General features: G+C 43.8%; 1 protein-coding gene across 3 annotated transcripts in view; it reads right to left on the bottom strand.

Moving 5' to 3' along the window:
• The window catches only part of PHF10 (PHD finger protein 10), a 210,379-nt gene that overhangs the window by 33,927 nt on the left and 156,074 nt on the right, over positions 1-20,378 (bottom strand). For 2 of the 3 annotated variants that reach the window (XM_077283267.1, XM_077283266.1), the window contains one exon: positions 6,409-6,517. The exons of the other annotated variant lie outside the window; for it this stretch is intronic. In XM_077283267.1, coding sequence (XP_077139382.1) covers positions 6,409-6,517 — 109 coding nt within the window. The remainder of the gene's footprint in view (positions 1-6,408; positions 6,518-20,378) is intronic. 3 annotated transcript variants of the gene reach the window in all.

Raw genomic sequence — 20,378 nt, 5'->3', positions numbered from 1 at the left:
ATGGGGTGACTTGTGGGGGAGCTCCAACATTTAGGCACACAGGAGCTCTCCAAACGCGACATGGTGTCCGCTAAAGATTGGAGCCAATTTTTCATTGAAAAAGTCAAATGGCGCTCTTTCACTTCCGAGCCCTGTCGTGTGCCCAAACAGTGGTTCCTCCCACATATGAGGTATCAGCGTACTCAGGACAAATTGGACAATAACTTTTGGGGTCCAGTTTCTCTTTTTACCCTTGGGAAAATAAAAAAATTGTTGCTAAAAGATCATTTTTGTAACTAAAAAGTTAAATGTTCATTTTTTCCTTCCATGTTGCTTCTGCTGCTGTGAAGCACCTGAAGGGTTAATAAACTTCTTGAATGTGGTTTTGAGCACCTTGAGGGGTGCAGTTTTTAGAATGGTGTCACTTTTGGGTATTTTCAGCCATATAGACCCCTCAAACTGACTTCAAATGTGAGGTGGTCCCTAAAAAAAATGGTTTTGTAAATTTTGTTGTAAAAATGAGAAATCGCTGGTCAAATTTTAACCCTTATAACTTCCTAGCAAAAAAAAATTTTGTTTCCAAAATTGTGCTGATGTAAAGTAGACATGTGGGTAATGTTATTTATTAACTGTTTTGTGTCACATAACTCTCTCGTTTAACAGAATAAAAATTCAAAATTTGAAAATTGCAAAATGTTCAAAATTTTCGCCAAATTTACATTTTTTTCACAAATAAACACAAAAATTATCTACCTAAATTTACCACTAACATGAAGCCCAATATGTCACGAAAAAACAATCTCAAAACCGCTAGGATCCGTTGTAGCGTTCCTGAGTTATTACCTCATAAAGGGACACTGGTCAGAATTGCAAAAAACGGCCAGGTCATTCAGGTCAAAATAGGCTGGGTCATGAAGGGGTTAATTGGCTATCCTTGGAGGTCAAAGACAGGGTAATTGAATATTCAATGTTTGCTGATATTTTAATTACCCATTGTATCAGTCCATGCAGCTTGTTGATCTGCAAGCAATGAAAGACAATCTATGCAGGTTGATTGATTACTCAATGAGAGATGACCTCATCCCCCCAAACCTGTGAAAAATGGCCTGAAGGATAGCTGTGAATTATAAAAAGGGATATGCCTCTGTTTTTAGAGAGACTCTACATGACAGTAGCCAAAGCACCTTGACTCCAACCGGAGGAAAACAGATTTGAGACACTCTACAAGATGCCAGCTTAAGGGACCACAGCACCAGCTGGAGAAATACAAATCTGCTCCATTGACCAACACTTAACCCTGAAAGATGTTTGGAGTAGCCAGGTTGGGAGAATCTGGTCACCAGGCCACATACCTCAATGGACTGTCAGCTTCTTAAGCTTGTCGTTACCTTCTCTCTATGGGTGTCCGCCAAATTTGAGGTGCCACTCATGGGGGTATTTGACCCTGAAAGCCCTGAAGTAGCAAATGTTCTAATTCCTGGAGAGCCAGCGAAAGGGTAAGACTCTGTAATTCGCATAATCTCATATACTTAATGGGACTGTACTATATTGAACCACCAACAAAGTATTGCCACACTACCCTCACCCTGTGTTGTCTGAGTGGTATTCTGCCTACAGAAAAGGAGTATGGGCATTCAGTGGGATGAACCTTGGTCCATGTGATATTTCTAAACTCAGGCCAGCGTATGAGAGCACCCACCGACCTTCATGTCTCCACACCTAATCTTATTGTACAATTTTCCACAAATGTTTCTATTAATATCTGAGTAGTGTTGGTATTGTTAGTTTGTCTTTCAAAGCACAGAAATTATTATTCATCAGAAAGTTGATAAAATCTGTTTGTATTTGCCCCTTTCCTGCTAAGTGTTCCTAGCTTTTCTATTATGTACAGTGGCTTACAAAAGTATTCACCCCCCCCTGGAACAATTTTCGTGTTTTACTAAATCACAACCTGGAATTTCACTGTTTTTTTGAGGGTTTGCATCAGTTCATGTATAGAACATGCCTACAACTGTGAACATTTTTTTTTGTTGTGAATAGTGTTGAGCGATACCGTCCGATACTTGAAAGTATCGGTATCGGAAAGTATCGGCCGATACCGGCAAAGTATCGGATCCAATCCGATACCGATACCCGATACCAATACAAGTCAATGGGACTCAAGTATCGGACGGTATTCCTGATGGTTCCCAGGGTCTGAAGGAGAGGAAACTCTCCTTCAGGCCCTGGGAACCATATTAATGTGTAAAAGAAAGAATTAAAATAAAAAATATTGCTATACTCGCCTCTCCGAGGGAACTGGCAGCGTTGTTTGCTTAAAATTCGCGCTTTTCTTTCCTTACGTGAAGTCCCGGCTTTGTGATTGGTTGCGTCGCAGTCACATGGGCGACGCAACCAATCACAGCAAGCCGTGACGTAATTTCAGGCCCTTAAGGATTTTAAAATTACGTCCCGGCTTTGTGATTGGTTGCGTCGCAGTCACATGGGCGACGCAACCAATCACAAGCCGTGACGTCACGGGAGGCTGGACACGCGCGCATTTTAAAATGCGCGCTTGTCCAGCCTCCCGTGACGTCCCGGCTTGTGATTGGTTGCGTCGCGGTCAACCAATCACAAGCCGGGAGGCTGGACACGCGCGCATTTTAAAATGCGCCCTTGTCCAGCCTCCCGTGACGTCCCGGCTTGTGATTGGTTGCGTCGCGGTCAACCAATCACAAGCCGGGAGGCTGGACACGCGCGCATTTTAAAATGCGCGCGTGTCCAGCCTCCCGGCTTGTGATTGGTTGACCGCGACGCAACCAATCACAAGCCGGGACGTAATTTTAAAATCCTTAAGGGCCTGAAATTACGTCACGGCTTGCTGTGATTGGTTGCGTCGCCCATGTGACTGCGACGCAACCAATCACAAAGCCGGGACGTAATTTTAAAATCCTTAAGGACCTGAAATTACGTCACGGCTTGCTGTGATTGGTTGCGTCGCCCATGTGACTGCGACGCAACCAATCACAAGCCGGGACTTCACGTAAAGGAAAGAAAAGCGCGAATTTTAAACAAAGAACGCTGCCGCTTCCCTCGGTAAGGTGCAGGCTGCGTCGGAGAGGTGAGTATAGCAATATTTTTTATTTTAATTCTCTTTTACACATTTTTACATTAATGTTGTTTCGATACCGATACCCGATACCACAAAAGTATCGGATCTCGGTATCGGAATTCCGATACCCGATACTTGCGGTATCGGAATGCTCAACACTAGTTGTGAAGCAAAACAACAAATAGGACAAAAAAACTTCAGTGTACATCAGAGGTGTCAAACTGCATTCCTCGAGGGCCGCCAACAATCATGTTTTCAGGATTTCCTTGTATTGCACAGATGATAATTTAATCACCTGCACAGAATGATTCCAGCACCATGTGGAATGCTAAGGAAATCCTGAAAACATGACCTGTTGGCGGCCCTCGAGGAATGCAGTTTGACACCTCTGGTTTACATAACTATTCAACCCCCTAAAGTCAGTACTTTTGTAGAGCCTTCTTTTGCTGCAATTACAGGTCCAAGTCGCTCTGAGCTTTTCGTATCTTGCAACTGGGATTTTTGCTCCATTCCTCAAGGTGAAACAGCTCCAGCTCCTTCAAGTTAATGATTCCCTCTGATGAGCAGTAATCTTCAAGTCTGACCACAGATTTTCAATTGGATTAAGGTCTGGGCTTTGACTAGGCCACTCAAACATTTATACGTTTCCCCTTAAACCACTCGAGTGTTGCTTAAGGCTATGTTCACACGGTGCGGTTTTTGCTGCGGATCCGCAGCGGAATTGCACTGCGGATCCGCAGCAGTTTTCCATGTAGGTTACAGTACAATGTAACCCAATGGAAAAAAGGACCCGCTGTGCCGACGATCCTTTTTTCCACAGGCAAATCCGCAGCGGTTTTGCCTGCAGAAAAAAGAAGTAGCATGTCACTTCTTTCTGCAGATTCCGCTGCGGGTTTCCAGCAGCACCAATAGGAAACTGCATTTGGAAACCCGCAGTGGAATCCGCAGAAGAAAAAGGATCAAAAACCGCAGCTAAAATCAGCGCTGAATTTAGCTGCGGTTTTTCAAAACAGGACCTGAAAAAAAAAGGATGAAAAAAAGGATCGTGTGAACGTAGCCTTAGCAGTATGCTTTGGGTCATTGTCTTGTTGGATGGTGAACCTTTGTCCCATTCTCAAATCACTGACAAATAGGTTTTGCTCAAGGATATCCTTGTATTTTGCACCATCTATCTTCCCTGTACCTTCTGCCGAAAAACATCCCCACAGCATGATGTAAAATACTGACAGAATACTGAATGTGTGAACATTAGTGATGGGAAATCTAGTTCATTTTGGTGATTAGTTCACCATGAACTAGTTCACTGAAAAGATTAGTTCAAAAGATTAGTTCATTTAGTTCAGTATTGCTCTGGATTCTGCTGAGAAGAGATGGATCAGTTCTAGTTCGTTACACAGAAGCTGTGGCTCCTAGGATGACATAGTTTTGTTAAAATGATCAGAAATAGTTAATACATCTGATCATTACATAAAAAACTCTTGTTAAAGGGGTACTCAGTCTGGAGAAAAAAAATTCTAAAGTTATTTATTCAAGTTAGTAATTTCTTTTTTTTCTTTGTGAAATATTCAAACCTCCCAGTGCGCAGTGTATTATCTGCACACATTATGGTCACTTGCAGTGTCTCTGGTATTGAGCACTGAGCAGGCAGACAGTATTCATTTCACACCACTGCAATGGGTTACAAAAGGAAGAGATGTGGTGAAACTACACAGAACTACAGATTTACCAAGCTGCCTTAGGCTATGTGCACACGTTCAGGTTTTTTCGCGTTTTTTTCGTGTTTTTTCGCAATAAAAACGCTATAAAAACTCATTAAAAACGCATACATTATGCATCCTATCATTTAGAATGCATTCTGCGTGTTTTGTGCACATGGTGCGTGTTTTTCCGCGAAAAAAACGCATCGCGGTAAAAAAAAGCAGCATGTTCATTAATTTTGCGGTTTTTTTTGCGTTTTTCCAGCTATTCTATGCATTGGGAAACAACGCACAAAAAACGCGTCAAAATCGCGGTAAAAGCGCATGCAGATTTCTGCCAGAAATCCTGATGTGTGCACATACCCTTACAGTAAATGGATCTTTTGCTGCCCATAGCAACCAATCACAGCTCAGATTTCACTTGCCAGAGCACTGCACTACTGCAGTATCAGAAAGCTGACCTGTGATTGGTTGCTATGGGGCAAAGAAAATCTTCCTATTAGACAGCCTGATAATTCTCCACCCTATCCTGTGAGGAGCTGATAGGAAATGCATCATGTCATGTGACCTGTGAACTAAATGAACTATGTGAACTAAATGAACTGCTGAACTAGATGTTCTGTTGAGAATGACTCAGGACAGCCTAGTTCAACGTGATGCATCTCACTGAGCCCAGCAGCAGTTCCCCCTGTATTAGTGTAGAGTACTGACTAATAATGATTGTGTATGGGGGAGCTGAGAAGCCGTTCAGCATCCTGAGAACAGAACAGGAGCCAGTGGTAAAGATTGTAGCAAGGCTGATCCTGTACAGGAGGCTGATCTTATCATAAAGACTGGTGAGGGGCATGAACCACACCACAGAATCACTCTCTCATACACACATGAGCTGGGTCTGTCTACTGTACAATTTCAGTTTTTATTATTACTATTATATTTGTATTTGATGTGTGGTATAGTGTTTACTACCTTCTTTTCCAGCATCAGGAGCTATAAAGAGCAAGTGTGAGACCAGGGATCTTCAGTGTGAGGAGCTGTATGAGGGATCACTCTCTGTCTCCTCCCACTTCCTGTTTAGTTCATAATGAACTAATCTCTGTCAGGATGGTGAACTAGATGAACTAGTTCACTCTGAAGATTAGTTCATTTTGTTACTACTTGTTAAGCATAACTACAGGGCTTCATTAACTCAACAGAGGTCATAGGATTGTCATTTTAGCTCCCTTTGCTGGTATATATTTATGCAAGTCATTTTATAGAACTGGATACAGTATAAAATATATAATTGTTTAGGATTCCTTTCTTTACAATAGAATCCTATGGAGATCTATGTCACTTCTTGCAGTGGAGAGCAGTAGCGTAATGTTAAGAGACTTTTACTTCTGAAATGGCTGTATGAAAACAGCAGCCACGTTTTCAATTAAAAGTAGTCAATAAAGAGAGAATAAAATAAACTGAGCAATTGAAAGAAGGAGAAGACTTCTGCTGCAGCCCCTTTATTCTGAATATCGGTAAGGGTCCTAACACTGAGCATACTAATAATTTGTAGCATATTTTAGTACTAAACCCCTTAAGGATAATCTACAGTTAAATGTTAATTTTTTTCACAGACAACATCTACAAGAGATATCATACACGACTTACCACTGTTATCGCACTGGGAGCAGTGTATCAGTCTTTCAGATTTTCCCTTCTTGGCGACGTCCTTACCCTTCAGACAAATTCCACAAATAGCATTTGGGATGGACTTAGGCTGGAACAGTAGAAAAGGGTAGTAATGTCACCTCATACCAACCCAAATAGGGCTCTTGATGCCAATATAATAATAAAAAAAAATTACAACGTTTACATACATGTCTAATGTAAAACTGAGACCTGAACTTTTGCAAGGCAAAAAAAAGTCAAAGATTTTGCAATGACAGTTAATGGGAATCTGTCAGTTGGACCAACCCTCCCAAGCCTTCTATATCGGCATGTAGGTACCTAGTAAGTTGAATAAAATGATACTTTGAGATCTGTGATATTATTCCAGAGAAAATCCTTGTTTTCCTTAATATGCAAATGAGCTGTTAAGATCTATGGACCGGACATAGATTTCCTGGGGAATCTGCCTCCAGAGCTCATTTTAAATGAAAGAGGAGTTACCTGTGTGAGAGGAAAGCAACCTGTCAGTCATTACATGCCTAAGCTCTGGAGGCATATTCTACTGGAGATTTATGTCCCGCAAATAGATCGTAATAGTTCATTTACATGTTAAGAAAAAAAGTGTATTTCTGGAATAAGACATTGGATCACAGATACCATGGTACAATTTTATTCAACTTTCTAAGATGTACAGTACAGACCAAAAGTTTGGACACACCTTCTCATTTAAACATTTTTCTGTATTTTCATGACTATGAAAATTGTACATTCACACTGAAGGCATCAAAACTATGAATTAACACATGTGGAATTATACACTTAACAAAAAAGTGTGAAACAACTGAAAATATGTCTTATATTCTAGATTCTTTTGCTTTGATGACCGCTTTGCACACTCTTGGCATTCTCAAAGGTGGCTACTTTGAAGATCCTAGAATATTAAAGGGAACCTATCACCCCGTTTTTTAAAGATTAGATAAAAATAGTGTGAAATAGGGGCAGAGCTGGGCTTTACATTAGTGCCTTTTTGGTGCCTTTACACCCCCGTTAGGCTGCCGAAATACCTTTGTGAAGTGGCCGTTTTCTGCTGTCACTCAAGTTGGTCAGGTCGGATGGGCGTGGTCACAGCGCTGTTTCTCCCCCAGATCAGGCTCATCATTACGTTGGTGGCGTAGTGGTGTGCGCATGTCCAAAGAGAAGATCCACTGCCCAGGAGATTCAAAACAGCGTGGTCTACGCTATTCGCCGTTTACCGGTGGGCGCGGCCATCTTTCCTGTGGCCGCGCGTGCGCAGATGGAGCGCTCTGCTGCCCGGGGCTTCAGGAAAATGGCCGCCGCGATCTCCATCTGCGCACGCGCGGAATCCCGCGGCCATTTTTCTGAAGCCCCGGGCAGCAGAGCGCTCCATCTGCGCACGCGCGGCCACAGGAAAGATGGCCGCGCCCACCGGTAAACGGCGAATAGCGTAGACCGCGCTGTTTTGAATCTCCTGGGCAGTGGATCTTCTCTTTGGACATGCGCACACCACTACGCCACCAACGTAATGATGAGCCTGATCTGGGGGAGAAACAGCGCTGTGACCACGCCCATCCGACCTGACCAACTTGAGTGACAGCAGAAAACGGCCACTTCACAAAGGTATTTCGGCAGCCTAACGGGGGTGTAAAGGCACCAAAAAGGCACTAATGTAAAGCCCAGCTCTGCCCCTATTTCACACTATTTTTATCTAATTTTTAAAAAACGGGGTGATAGGTTCCCTTTAAGACATATTTTCAGATGGTTCACCCATTTTTTTGTTAAGTATATAATTCCACATGTGTTAATTCATAGTTTTGATGCCTTCAGTGTGAATGTACAATTTTCATAGTCATGAAAATACCTTCTCATTTAAACATTTTTCTGTGTGTCCAAACTTTTGGTCTGTACTGTATATCTTAGAAAGTTGAATAAAATTGTACCATGGTATCTGCGATCCAATGTCTTATTCCAGAAATACACTTTTTTTCTTAACATGTAAATGAACTATTACGATCTAAGAAAAAAAAGTGTATTTCTGGAATAAGACATTGGATCGAAGATACCATGGTACAATTTTATTCAACTTTCTAAGATGTACAGTACAGACCAAAAGTTTGGACACACATTCTCATTTAAACATTTTTCTGTATTTTCATGACTATGAAAATTGTACATTCACACTGAAGGCATCAAAACTATGAATTAACACATGTGGAATTATATACTTAACAAAAAAAATGGGTGAAACAACTGAAAATATGTCTTAATATTCTAGGTTCTTCAAAGTAGCCACCTTTGAGAATGCCAAGAGTGTGCAAAGCGGTCATCAAAGCAAAAGAATCTAGAATATAAGACATATTTTCAGTTGTTTCACACTTTTTTGTTAAGTGTATAATTCCACATGTGTTAATTCATAGTTTTGATGCCTTCAGTGTGAATTTACAATTTTCATAGTCATGAAAATACAGAAAAATGTTTAAATGAGAAGGTGTGTCCAAACTTTTGGTCGGTACTGTACATGTCCATAAAGATGGATTAGGAGGGAGGGATAATCCTACTGGCAACATTTTGCGAATATGTAATAAAATGCTCTCTCCTCCATGCCACGCCACCACGGACTTACCCCAGGGCTCCGAACACTGCGATGGACTTAAAGACAACGTCAATGTTCGGCATCCTGCCCTGGACAGTGGCTGTGTGGTACAAACGCTGAACATTTCTGGCTAGGTTAGCCCATCTCTACATCTTTCCTTTAGGCTATGTGCACACGTTACAGATTTGACTGTGGAATTTTCTGTGCAGATTTTGCATTTCTTAGCAGAAAACGCAGGTCAGAATCAGCGCCTTTTTTGGTAGGTGCACACGTTGCAGATTTCTTCCTTTTTTGACCCCTGCAGATTTCTATTATGGAATGGGTGCAGAAACGCAGCAGATCTGCACAAAAGAAGTGACATGGTCCTTTTTTGAATCTGCTGCTTTTTCCGTGCAGATTTTTCTGCACCATCAGCACAGCATTTTTTTTTTTGCCATTGACTTACATTATACTGTAAATCACTCGCGGATCTGCAGCATTTCTGAGCGGAAAAAAAAGCTGCAGATCTGCAGGAAATCTGCAACGTGTGCCCATACCCTAAAAATGGATCAAATTATTGCAATTTACTTTGGAATCACAATATCCATCTCTATGTTGCCCAACCCTAAACAGCTGATATGAGGGCTCTGTTACAAGACAGTGTTAAATCATTTCTTTCTGCGTGCAAACAGTAAAGGATAACACTATCTAGGACTAACTTAAAACATAATTTCACATTACATTATGACTACAATACACTTTTTGAGACAACGATAACATAAAAATGAATGTTCTAGAAACAATCGTATACTAGGTTATCCAGAGTACTTCACACAAGCATTTATGTTATACAACGACAATAGAACAAAACCTCAAAAGCTTTTTAGAGCCCAGAATTATTACTTCAATGCTAAATAAATGTCACCAATACTAATGCACAAAACAGTATAGTAGTAAGGCAAAAGCTGAGCCCACTTCTGTCAGACATTGAACATACAAGAAACTTAAACTACTAAGACCACAAGTGAAACTACAGGAAATTACTGTTTCTGATCACTACAATCCTCTTAATATTGTGCCTAATGATGTACAATAACAAATTGTATTGTGGTACCGTGTTAGCCAGAAAAATCGATGTGAATATTTTTCGGCCCAATGATGACAGAAGTATTCTAGGAGTGATACCTTTATTGGCTAACCAGAACATAATATGTTTGCAAGCTTTCAGAGCACAGTGGCTCCTTCTTCAGGCAAGATTACAAATGGATTAATAAGAAACAAGCACAACATTTAAAGAATAGTACAGGAGGACATTTGTTAGGGGGTGGGAAGTGTGTGAGTCCATAGATAAGCCAAGGTAATCAAATTAGGCATTTTCTTACAAATGGAGAGGCAGTGGGAATAATGTTCTTAGTTATCTGGAGTCAGTCTGGTGGAGGTGTGAATTGTATCCATGTAGTGACTCATAAATCCAGGTGTTAAATTGAGTCCTAAGGCTAAGTCACACATAACGATATCGTTAACGATATCGTTGCAACGTCACGCTTTTGGTGACGTAGCAACGATCCCGCTAACGATCTCGTTATGTGTGACAGCGACCAACGATCAGGCCCCTGCTGGGAGATTGTTGGTCGTTGGGGAATGATCAGGACCATTTTTTTGGTCGCTGATCACCCGCTGTCATCGCTGGATCGGCGTGTGTGACGCCGATCCAGCGATGTGTTCACTTGTAACCAGTGTAAATATCGGGTTACTAAGCGCAGGGCCGCGCTTAGTAACCCGATAATTACCCTGGTTACCATTGTAAAAGTTAAAAAAAACAAAAACAGTACATACTCACATTCTGATGTCTGTCACGTCCCCCGGGTTAAAACTGCTTTTGGCAGGAGCGCTGCTAATGCACGTGCTCCGGCCGAGAGCTTCCCTGCACTGACTGTCAGCGCCGGCCGTAAAGCAGAGCACAGCGGTGACGTTACTGCCGGCGTTTACACATTCAGTGCAGGGAAACTCTCGGCAGCAGCGCGTGCATTAGCAGGGCTCTTGCCGAAAGCAGTTTTAACTCTGTGGACGCCGGCGGGGGAGGTGACAGACATCAAAATGTTTACCCGGGTGCTGCAGGGGGACTTTGGCATCGTTGAAGACAGTTTCAACGATGCCGAAGTCGTTCCCCTGATTGTTGGTCGCTGGAGAGAGCTGTCTGTGTGACAGCTCCCCAGCGACCACACAACGACTTATCAACGATCACGGCCAGGTTGTATCGCTGGTCGTGATCGTTGGTAAGTAGTTTAGTGTAACTCCAGCTCTAGTGTCAACGAATTAAACATATTCATTAGTTTGTATTCCCAAATTTTTCTTTCCCTGTGGTCCTTAAAATTACCTTTTAAGTCTGTCATACTGTGTCCAGGTCCAGAGAAATGTTTTCCCTCAGGTGTGTCCACTTCATTCCTGATTGTGTGTCTGTGTAGATTCATCCTAGTTTGTAGTCTTTGCATAGTTTCCCCAATATAGATACTTCCAGGGCACCTCGTACATTGTATCATGTACACCACGTTGGAGGATGTACAAGAAAAGGAACCCGTGACCTTATAGTTCTGATTTGTGTTTGGTACACGGACTATATCTGTTGGTAATATGTGGGTACACGTTTTGCATTTTTTATTGTTACAGGGGAATGTGCCAGTCACTGATGGTGATGAGAGGACACTTCTGACACAGTATGACAGACTTAAAAGTCTTCATACAAAAAGGTAATTTTAAGGACCACAGGGAAAGAAAAATTTGGGAATACAAACTAATGAATATGTTTAATTCGTTGACACTAGGACTCAATTTAACACCTGGATTTATGAGTCACTACATGGATACAATTCACACCTCCACCAGACTGACTCCAGATAACTAAAGGTACCGTCACACTAAACGATATCGCTAGCGATCCGTGACGTTGCAGCGTCCTGGCTAGCGATATCGTTGTGTTTGACACGCAGCAGCGATCAGGATCCTGCTGTGATATCGCTGGTCGTTGATTAAAGTTCAGAACTTTATTTGGTCGTCAGATCGCCGTGTATCGTTGTGTTTGACAGCAAAAGCAATGATACCAGCGATGTTTTACAATGGTAACCAGAGTAAATATCGGGTTACTAAGCGCAGGGCCGCGCTTAGTAACCCGATGTTTACCCTGGTTACCAGTGTAAAATGTAAAAAAACAAACAGTACATACTCACATTCGCGTCCCCCGCCGTCCGCTTCCTGCACTGAGCTCCGGCCGTAAAGTGAAAGCCCAGCACAGCGGTGACGTCACCGCTCTGCTGTTAGGGCCGGCGCTCAGTCAGTGCAGGAAGCGGACACCGGGGGACGCGAAGGTGAGTATGTAGTGTTTGTTTTTTTACATTTTACACTGGTAACCAGGGTAAACATCGGGTTACTAAGCGCGGCCCTGCGCTTAGCAACCCGATGTTTACCCTGGTTACCCAGGGACCTCGGCATCGTTGGTCGCTGGAGAGCGGTCTGTGTGACAGCTCTCCAGCGACCAAACAGCGACGCTGCAGCGATCGGCATCGTTGTCTGTATCGCTGCAGCGTCGCTTAGTGTGACGGTACCTTAAGAACATTATTCCCACTGCCTCTCCATTTGTAAGAAAATGCCTAATTTGATTACCTTGGCCTATCTATGGACTCATCACACGTCCCACCCCCTAACAAATGTCCTCCTGTACTATTATTTAAATGTTGTGCTTGTGTCTTATTAATCTATGTGTAATCTTGCCTGAAGAAGGAGCCACTGTGCTCTGAAAGCTTGCAAACATATTATTTTCTGGTTAGCCAATAAAGGTATCACTCCTAGAATACTTCTGTCATCATTGGGCAGAAAAATATTCACATCGAATATTGTGCCTAATAATGGAAATTGTACTCATTATACACAAAATGCACTTAGTGCTTAAAAATCTAGAAGCTGGAGTAGAGTATTGAAGAATTTGTTTAAGGCTTTTTAAAGCTCTGAACTGTAAAGGAAACAATGCAAAATATTTTTGAAATTTCTAAGTAGGATAAATGTAAAGTTTCCATGCACCATATCCAGCCATTCCTAAACTAACCAAATAAAGTAGAAGTACAGAAAATTGAACCATGGGTGTCTCAAAACACTTATTCGGATTTGAAAATCTGATCTTCACCTAAAATTAGGTAAACACAAACTCGGACCAACACATGGCAAATTACACTGAGTCATTTATCAAAAACTAGGCCAAAATGCAGAAGCAGTTTGTACAGTACATCTATATAAATTAAGAGGCTAGGTGCTTCTAATCAAATGCCCTTGAGTAACTGTTCATCAGCAGAAGTTCATAATAGCAGATCTGTTGGCAGCTTGCTAGTCTGGAGCATTCAGGCATGTGTAGACAATGCAAAAGAATGAAGACATGAGCAATGATCTTAGAAGAGAAATTGTTTTGGCAATACAACTGAAAGGGTTATGAGGCTATTTCCAAAAAATCTGGAGGCCACTATTCTAAAATGACAAAGATTATACACAAATGGAAAACATTCAATACAGTTGACAATCTTCTCAGGAGTAGATTGCAAATTCTAGTTCCCAAAGGGAAGGGAGAAAAGAGGACACGAAAATATAACCTTTATTGGTAAACTTTAAAATAATGTGATTAAAATCAGAATTACTGCAGTGGCACTAATCTGTTTAAAGAGTGAACATATATATTGAACCACTAATGTGTATCATAGGTAAGTATCACACAGAAGTGGTCCAAATTAGGTCCCAATGTGTAGTGACAGGAGATTATAATTTATTCATGTTTAAATAGGGTTTTGGCCAATGTCTCTTAATTAGATGTCCATTAATTCCACATGGACAATTAGCCCTCTGTAATGGATTTGTTGGGCAAGTACCGTATTTTTCGGACTATAAGACGCACCGGAACCATAAGAAGCACCCCAAATTTTCAGAAGGAAAATAAGGAAAAAAAATAATGTGTCAAATGGGGGTCCATCTTACAGTCCGAACTCAGCTTACCAGGGAAGGGATCGGCATAGGTGGAGGAGTGGTCATAGGGGTCATTCGGTGGTCCAGGCTGGTGCGGTGGCCTCCGGGAAATCCCATCCCAAGCTGGTGCAGTGGCTCTGTGCTGGGACAGGCGTGGCTGCTGTGCTGGGGCAGGGGGTCTTTGCTTAGGTGCAGTGGCAGCGGCTCTCTGTGCTCCATGAGGGGCTCTACCGGCATTTCGTCAAAGCCCGGAGGCCCCCCCCATATCCGTTGCTGCCATGTTGCGGTGGCCTCCAGGAACATGGCCTCCGGACCAGGGGCGGCGCATGCTCAGATTCAAATATCGGCAACGAGATCTCATCCCGAGATCTTGTGATGAGATCTGAATCTGAGCATGCATCGCCCTCGGACCGGCGGCCATCTTCCCGGAGGCCACCGCCGCAACATGGCAGCAACAGATGTGCGGGGGCCTTTGGGCTTTGACGAAATCCCAGCGGAGCCCCCCACGGAGCACAAAGAGTCGCTACCACTGCCCCGGAGCACAGCCCAACACCACCACACCACAGAGCCCCCCCACACCCTCAGGATTTGTAAGTATATTGCAACCATAAGACGCACCCCCATTTTCCCCAAAACATTTTGGGGGAAAAAGTGCGTCTTATGGTCTGAAAAATACGGGTATATATGATGGTGTATCAGAACCAATGTATTATATATGAAGTAATATTATATACACCTGGTAATCATATGTTTGTTCTGGGATAAATAGGCAATCAGTGCCTGATGTGATATTTAAATGTTATTCATAAATTAATGTAGCCAATGTTAAGCACAGTAATCAATTGTGGGGCTCATATGTATTAGAGTGTGTCTCAATTGTGTTCCACATTAACAATCATACAATGCCCTGATCGTCCTGTCAGTGAATGAATAGACACGGCAACAATCTCAGTATTGCGCTGCTGTGTCAGATGTAAAGTCCGGTAATACATCACAGGCATGGAGGCAGACTGTCAGTCTAAGAACAGCATCCCAAGTGGTTGTGGAAACACTGTGTGTGTCTCCTAATGCTGAAAATAGTAGGGCAGGTCAGTGTCAGAATAAACTATTCTGAGGCTTACCCTCTTTTGGTTAGGCTGATTATCACTAAGCTATAGATCAGGACAATGAGAGAGAGTCCATGACGCACGTTTCGCCGACAGTGTCTGCTTTTTCTAATAGTTTATTTATGCACAGGACAGTGATTGATAGATAAATTAACCATTAAATGTTTCTTATGTAGACAATATCATTGTTAGCATTATTACTAGTGATGAGCGAACGTGCTCGCCTGAGTATCACTATGCTCTGTGTACTTGGCGAGCACCAAGCATTTCCGAGATTATTCGGCGGTAACTGGTGTCTCAACCCAGCGTTTTGGCAGACTTTATAGACCCAATCACGCTGCAGGGATTGTCTGCCAGGCCATGAAACGCCGCAGACATCTTTGTTGTGGTCGGGTAGTGATTGGTTTGGCCACACAGCATCATCCTGAGTATAAGAGACCTGGCGCCGCCCTGCTAGCCGCATTCTGTTCCTGATTCAGCAAGAGTAGGGAGAGCTGGTGCCAAGATAGGGTCAGAATCGTGGTTTTTAGAGTTAGTGTAGGTCTTCATCTCTTACATCCACAACTCCTCAGAAACCGAAAATCCTTTTTAGGGCTAATTTGTGGGTCCCGATATTGCAGCGCTAGGTAGGCAGGGCATAGCATATCCACATCAGTGCAAGGCCTGTAGGCACTGTATGTGTGTCCATTGATCCCACTGCATCCCTCCCAAAAGCTCCATAACTGTCTGCTGCTGCAGCTTCTTTACTATATACCTAGTTGCATTTTTTTTTTTCAAAAAATTCACCCCAAAAAAACAAAAATATACAGTCTGTTCTGTCCCACTGAGGCCTGTTTAAAAATCATAGTTTGTCAGGCATAGGTAGCATAGTTGTGTGTGCTAGCCTTGTGACACTTTTTTTTTTTTTGTGTGTGTGTTTTAAATTCACCGAAAAAGGCCTCATATCTGCGTGCTCCAAGTTTGGGCATTGTAGGCCGGTGGACCCCTTTTTTGCTGTCTGATACTCTAATTGTATACAGCACTATTTTGCATTAAAAAAAAAAAAAAAAAAGGCCACATTTTTGCCAGTGTGGTATTTCCGTGACAGCCCTCATATATCTGCGTGCTCCAAGTTTGGTCATTGTAGGTCGGTGGACCCCTTTTTTTGCTGATACTCTAATTCTATACAGCACTATTTTGCATAAATTTACTTCACAAAAAAGCCCCCCAAAAATTAATACAGTAGTGTTATATCAGGCTGAGGCCTGCCTGGTGTTTGGTTTTTAAAAATCGCAGATTTGTAGGCATACTGATCAGATATTATTTCGCTACTAATAAATATATGTGTTGAGCATTTGAAATAGTGCAATAGTCCATTTAAAATGGGCAAGGCAAGGGGCAAGGGACGGGGAATTGGACATGATGATGATGGTGCATGCAGAGGACGAGGCCATGGCCAAGGTGAAAGTGGGCAACAACACAGACCCACATATTCTCGCTCGACCTTCCAGTCCCAGTTTCTAGGTGACCGCAGCACACCACTATTGAAGCCAGAGCAGTGTGAAACGGTTGTTGGCTGGATAGCGGATAATGCTTCCAGTCACTTAGCCACCACCACCACGTCTTCCACACGGCCAAGTCTGAGTAGCCGTGAGTGTGGCCCGGGTATTCCTCACCCTGATCCTCCTTCCTCTCACCATGTCGAGTGCCCTGAGACAACTGATCCCACACTTGGACACTCTGAAGAGCTGTTCAGTTTTCCATTTCAAGATTCTGAACTCTAGGCCGGTCAACATGAAGTGGGGACAGATGAGATCGCATGTACAGATTCCCAAAGCTTTGACCAGCTCTGGTCATGCGAAGGCGATGGTGGGAAAGTGTCAGAAGAGGTGGACGATGATGAGACACAATTGCCAGAAAGTCAGGAAGAGGAGCAGGGTGCGGATGTGGAAGACGAGGTGGTGGATGACAGTGACTGACCCAACCTGGCAGGAGGACATGCAGAGCGAGGGCAGCAGCACACATGGGGAAGGAAGCATATCACCCACAACAGGCAGGAAGAAGCAGTGAGGTGGCCACAGACAGAAGGCGTGCATCTGTTCCCCGTAACACCGACATGAGGGAAGTTGCCATTCCAACTGTTAGATCTTCCAGAGTCTGGTTATTTTTTTTAAGATAACCCCAAACAGGCCATTTGCAGCACCCGCCATGCACACATCAGCAGGGGTAGCAAAACAACCAGCCTGACCACCACCAGCATGATCAGGCACATGGCAGCAAAGCACCTGACTTTGTGGGCCGAACCCCAGGCTCCAGGACCACTGCCTGCAGGTCACACCACTGCTTCTTCCACTGTTTTGCAAAAAGCCAATCCCCAGTACACTGTGCATGTGAAGATGCCTCTAGCCCTGCACGTGTTTTGGCCCACAGCAAGCAGCACCATCATCCAGCCCATCCATGTCCTTGTCCCAGCACAGCCTTCAGTTGTCTATAACCCAGTCTTTGGAATGCAAACGAAAATACCCTGCCAACGCCCCACAGGCCTAAATTCTAATATTTCTCTTCTGCAAGAAATGCTGCCTTTTAGGCTTGTTGAGACAAAAGCTTTCCGCAACCTGATGGCGGAAGCCGTCCCAAGGTACTCGGTCCCCAGTCGCCACTATTTCTCCCGGTGTGCCGTATCGGCAATACACCAGCATGTGTCCCACAACAATGCTGTTACAGGGAAAGTCCACCTAACCACGGACACGTGGACAAGAGCTTGTGGGCAGGGACAGTACATCTCACTGACGGCACACTGGGTTAACATAGTGGAAGCCGGGACCCAGTTGGACATTGGGATGGAACACATCCTCCCCACGCCGAGGATTGCTGGCCCTACGTCAATCAGGGTTGCCCCCACAGTCTACAGCTCCTGCACCTCCTCTTCATCCTCCATCTCTGAAATCAACACATCAGTCAGAAGCTGGAAGCACTGCAGCACTGCCTCAGCCGAGTGGCAACAGGCTGTGCTAAAGCTAATCTGCACAGGTGGCAAACCACATAATGCAATAGAGTTGTGGACAGCGCTGAAAGAGCAGTCAGATGTTTGGTTGACACCGCTAAACCTACAGCCAGGCATGGTCGTGTGTGACAATGGCCATAACCTGGTGGCGGCTCTGAGGCAAGGTGAGCTCACACACACGTACATTGCTTGGCCCATGTGTTTATCCTCGTGGTTCAACGTTTTCTGAAAAGCTATCCGGAGCTGCCGATCTGCTAGTGAAAGTACGCCATCTGTCTGCCCATTTTAGAAAGTCAGCTACAGCTTCAACCGCCCTTGCCGTGCTTCAGCAGCGTTTGCAGCTTCCAGCTCACCGGCTGGTGTGTGATGTCCCCACGCACTGGAAGAGGGCAGTTGTTGACTACCAACATCAACAAGGTCGTCGATATTCAGTTCAGACTCCTCAGAAGTGGACATGGATGTCCGACATATGTACCATCCTCCAAAACTTTGAGGACTGCACCTGGATGGTGAGCGGCGATGACGCCATAATTAGCGTCACCATCCATCTTCTCAGCATTCTGAAAACCTCTCTGCTCACAATTAGAGGATGCATAGCAGGCAGAGCACGAGGACATGGAGCAAGGAACCATACAGGGGGATTACACTCAGCCCAGCCTCATGTTTTCTCATCGTGAATTGGTAGTCAATGAGGAGGAGGAAGAACAGGAGCTACTTTCATGCGCTATAGACAGTACTACAAACACAGCTGTCATACCGTCTGTTCAGCGGGGATGGCCTGAGGATGAGGAGGACAGCATGGTCAGTCATCCTGTTGGTGAGGACACGGAAGTCTTGCCTGTTAGCAGTCTGGCATACATAGCTGACTTTATGTTGCGCTGCGTTTCACGTGACCCTTGCATTATAAAAATTTTGAGTGACACTCATTACTGGTTGGTGATACTTCTAGACCCACGCTACAAGGAGAACTTTCAATCTCTTCTACCAGAGGCAGAGAGGTGTACTAAAATGTTGCAGTACCAGAGGGCCCTTGTAGCGGAATTACTTAGAAAATTCCCATGTGAGAATGCTGGCAGCAGACGTCAGAGTTTGTTGTTCAACCAAGGAGTCCAAGCGAGAGAGACAGAAGTGCAATCCAGCTCAGCCAGGGGAACAATGGCAAAGTTCTGGGACAGTTTTCTCAGACCCTCCCATCGTGACGGCGCATAGGCAGGGGTTGCTGTCACAAGAAGTGCAATGTTTGGAAAGATGGTGAGGAAGTACCTTGCAGATCGTACAAACGTCCTCTGTAATTCCTCTGTGCCTTTTAATTATTGGGTATCCAAGCTGGACACGTGGCATGAACTGGCTCTCTAAGCCTTGGAGGTCCTGGCCTGCCCTGCTGCTAGCGTTCTGTCAGAGCGGGTTTTTAGTGCCGCTGGTGGAATTATAACAGATAAGTGCATCCGCCTGTCAACTGAAAATGCTGACAGGCTGACTCTTATAAAAATGAACAAGGGCTTGATTGGGAAAGACTTCTGTACACCACCAAGTGAAAACAGCAAAACATAACCTCAAATACATTCTCTCTTTTGGGGAGGTGTATTCTCATGCACCTCTTCACAACCACACATGGGTATACACGTCCAGATTTGGTCTGTGTTATTATCCTCCTCCTTATCCTCATCATCCAAAATCACTAGATGACAAGGGTAAACGTGCTCTGTACTGTTATAGGCAGGTGAATTTTGGGCACGGGGGGCTATGAAGGCACTATTTTATTTAGTAAAAACAGGACCCCACATTGGGGAATTGGGCATGACATTACATTGGGCCTTCTTCTTCATTCGGTCTCCTGCAATGTGTCCTTTAACTGCCACTAGATGACCAGGGTGAATGTGCTCAGTACTGTTATAGGCCGGTGAATTTTGGGCAAGGGGCCTGCGATGGCACTATTATTTTCAAAAAAAGGTACCCCCATTGGGGAATTGTTTGGCAGATCATGCACTGCATTACAAGTCTCAGAGACACACTCCACTACATTGGGCCTAATTCTTAACTCTGTCTCTTGCAATGTCTCTAACTGCCACTAGATCACCAGGGTGAACGTGCTTTGTACTGTGAAGTTTGGGCAAGGGGGGCTGTGATGGCAATAGTATATTTTTAAAAAAGGTAAAACATTTAAGGTTTACTGAAACTGCCTGTGGTGGTTTGATCTAAATCCTTGTGGCTTTTATATTCTAGGGGTTTTTGGCCCCTCGTCTGATGACTCCGTGATATCTCAGTTTCATCCAACCTTGAAAGCTGGCCACTT

Source organism: Ranitomeya variabilis, chromosome 2 (assembly GCF_051348905.1).
Source record: "Ranitomeya variabilis isolate aRanVar5 chromosome 2, aRanVar5.hap1, whole genome shotgun sequence".
Taxonomy (NCBI): domain Eukaryota; kingdom Metazoa; phylum Chordata; class Amphibia; order Anura; family Dendrobatidae; genus Ranitomeya; species Ranitomeya variabilis.
Note: the sequence above shows the minus strand (reverse complement) of the source record. Positions and strands in the feature narration are given on the sequence as shown.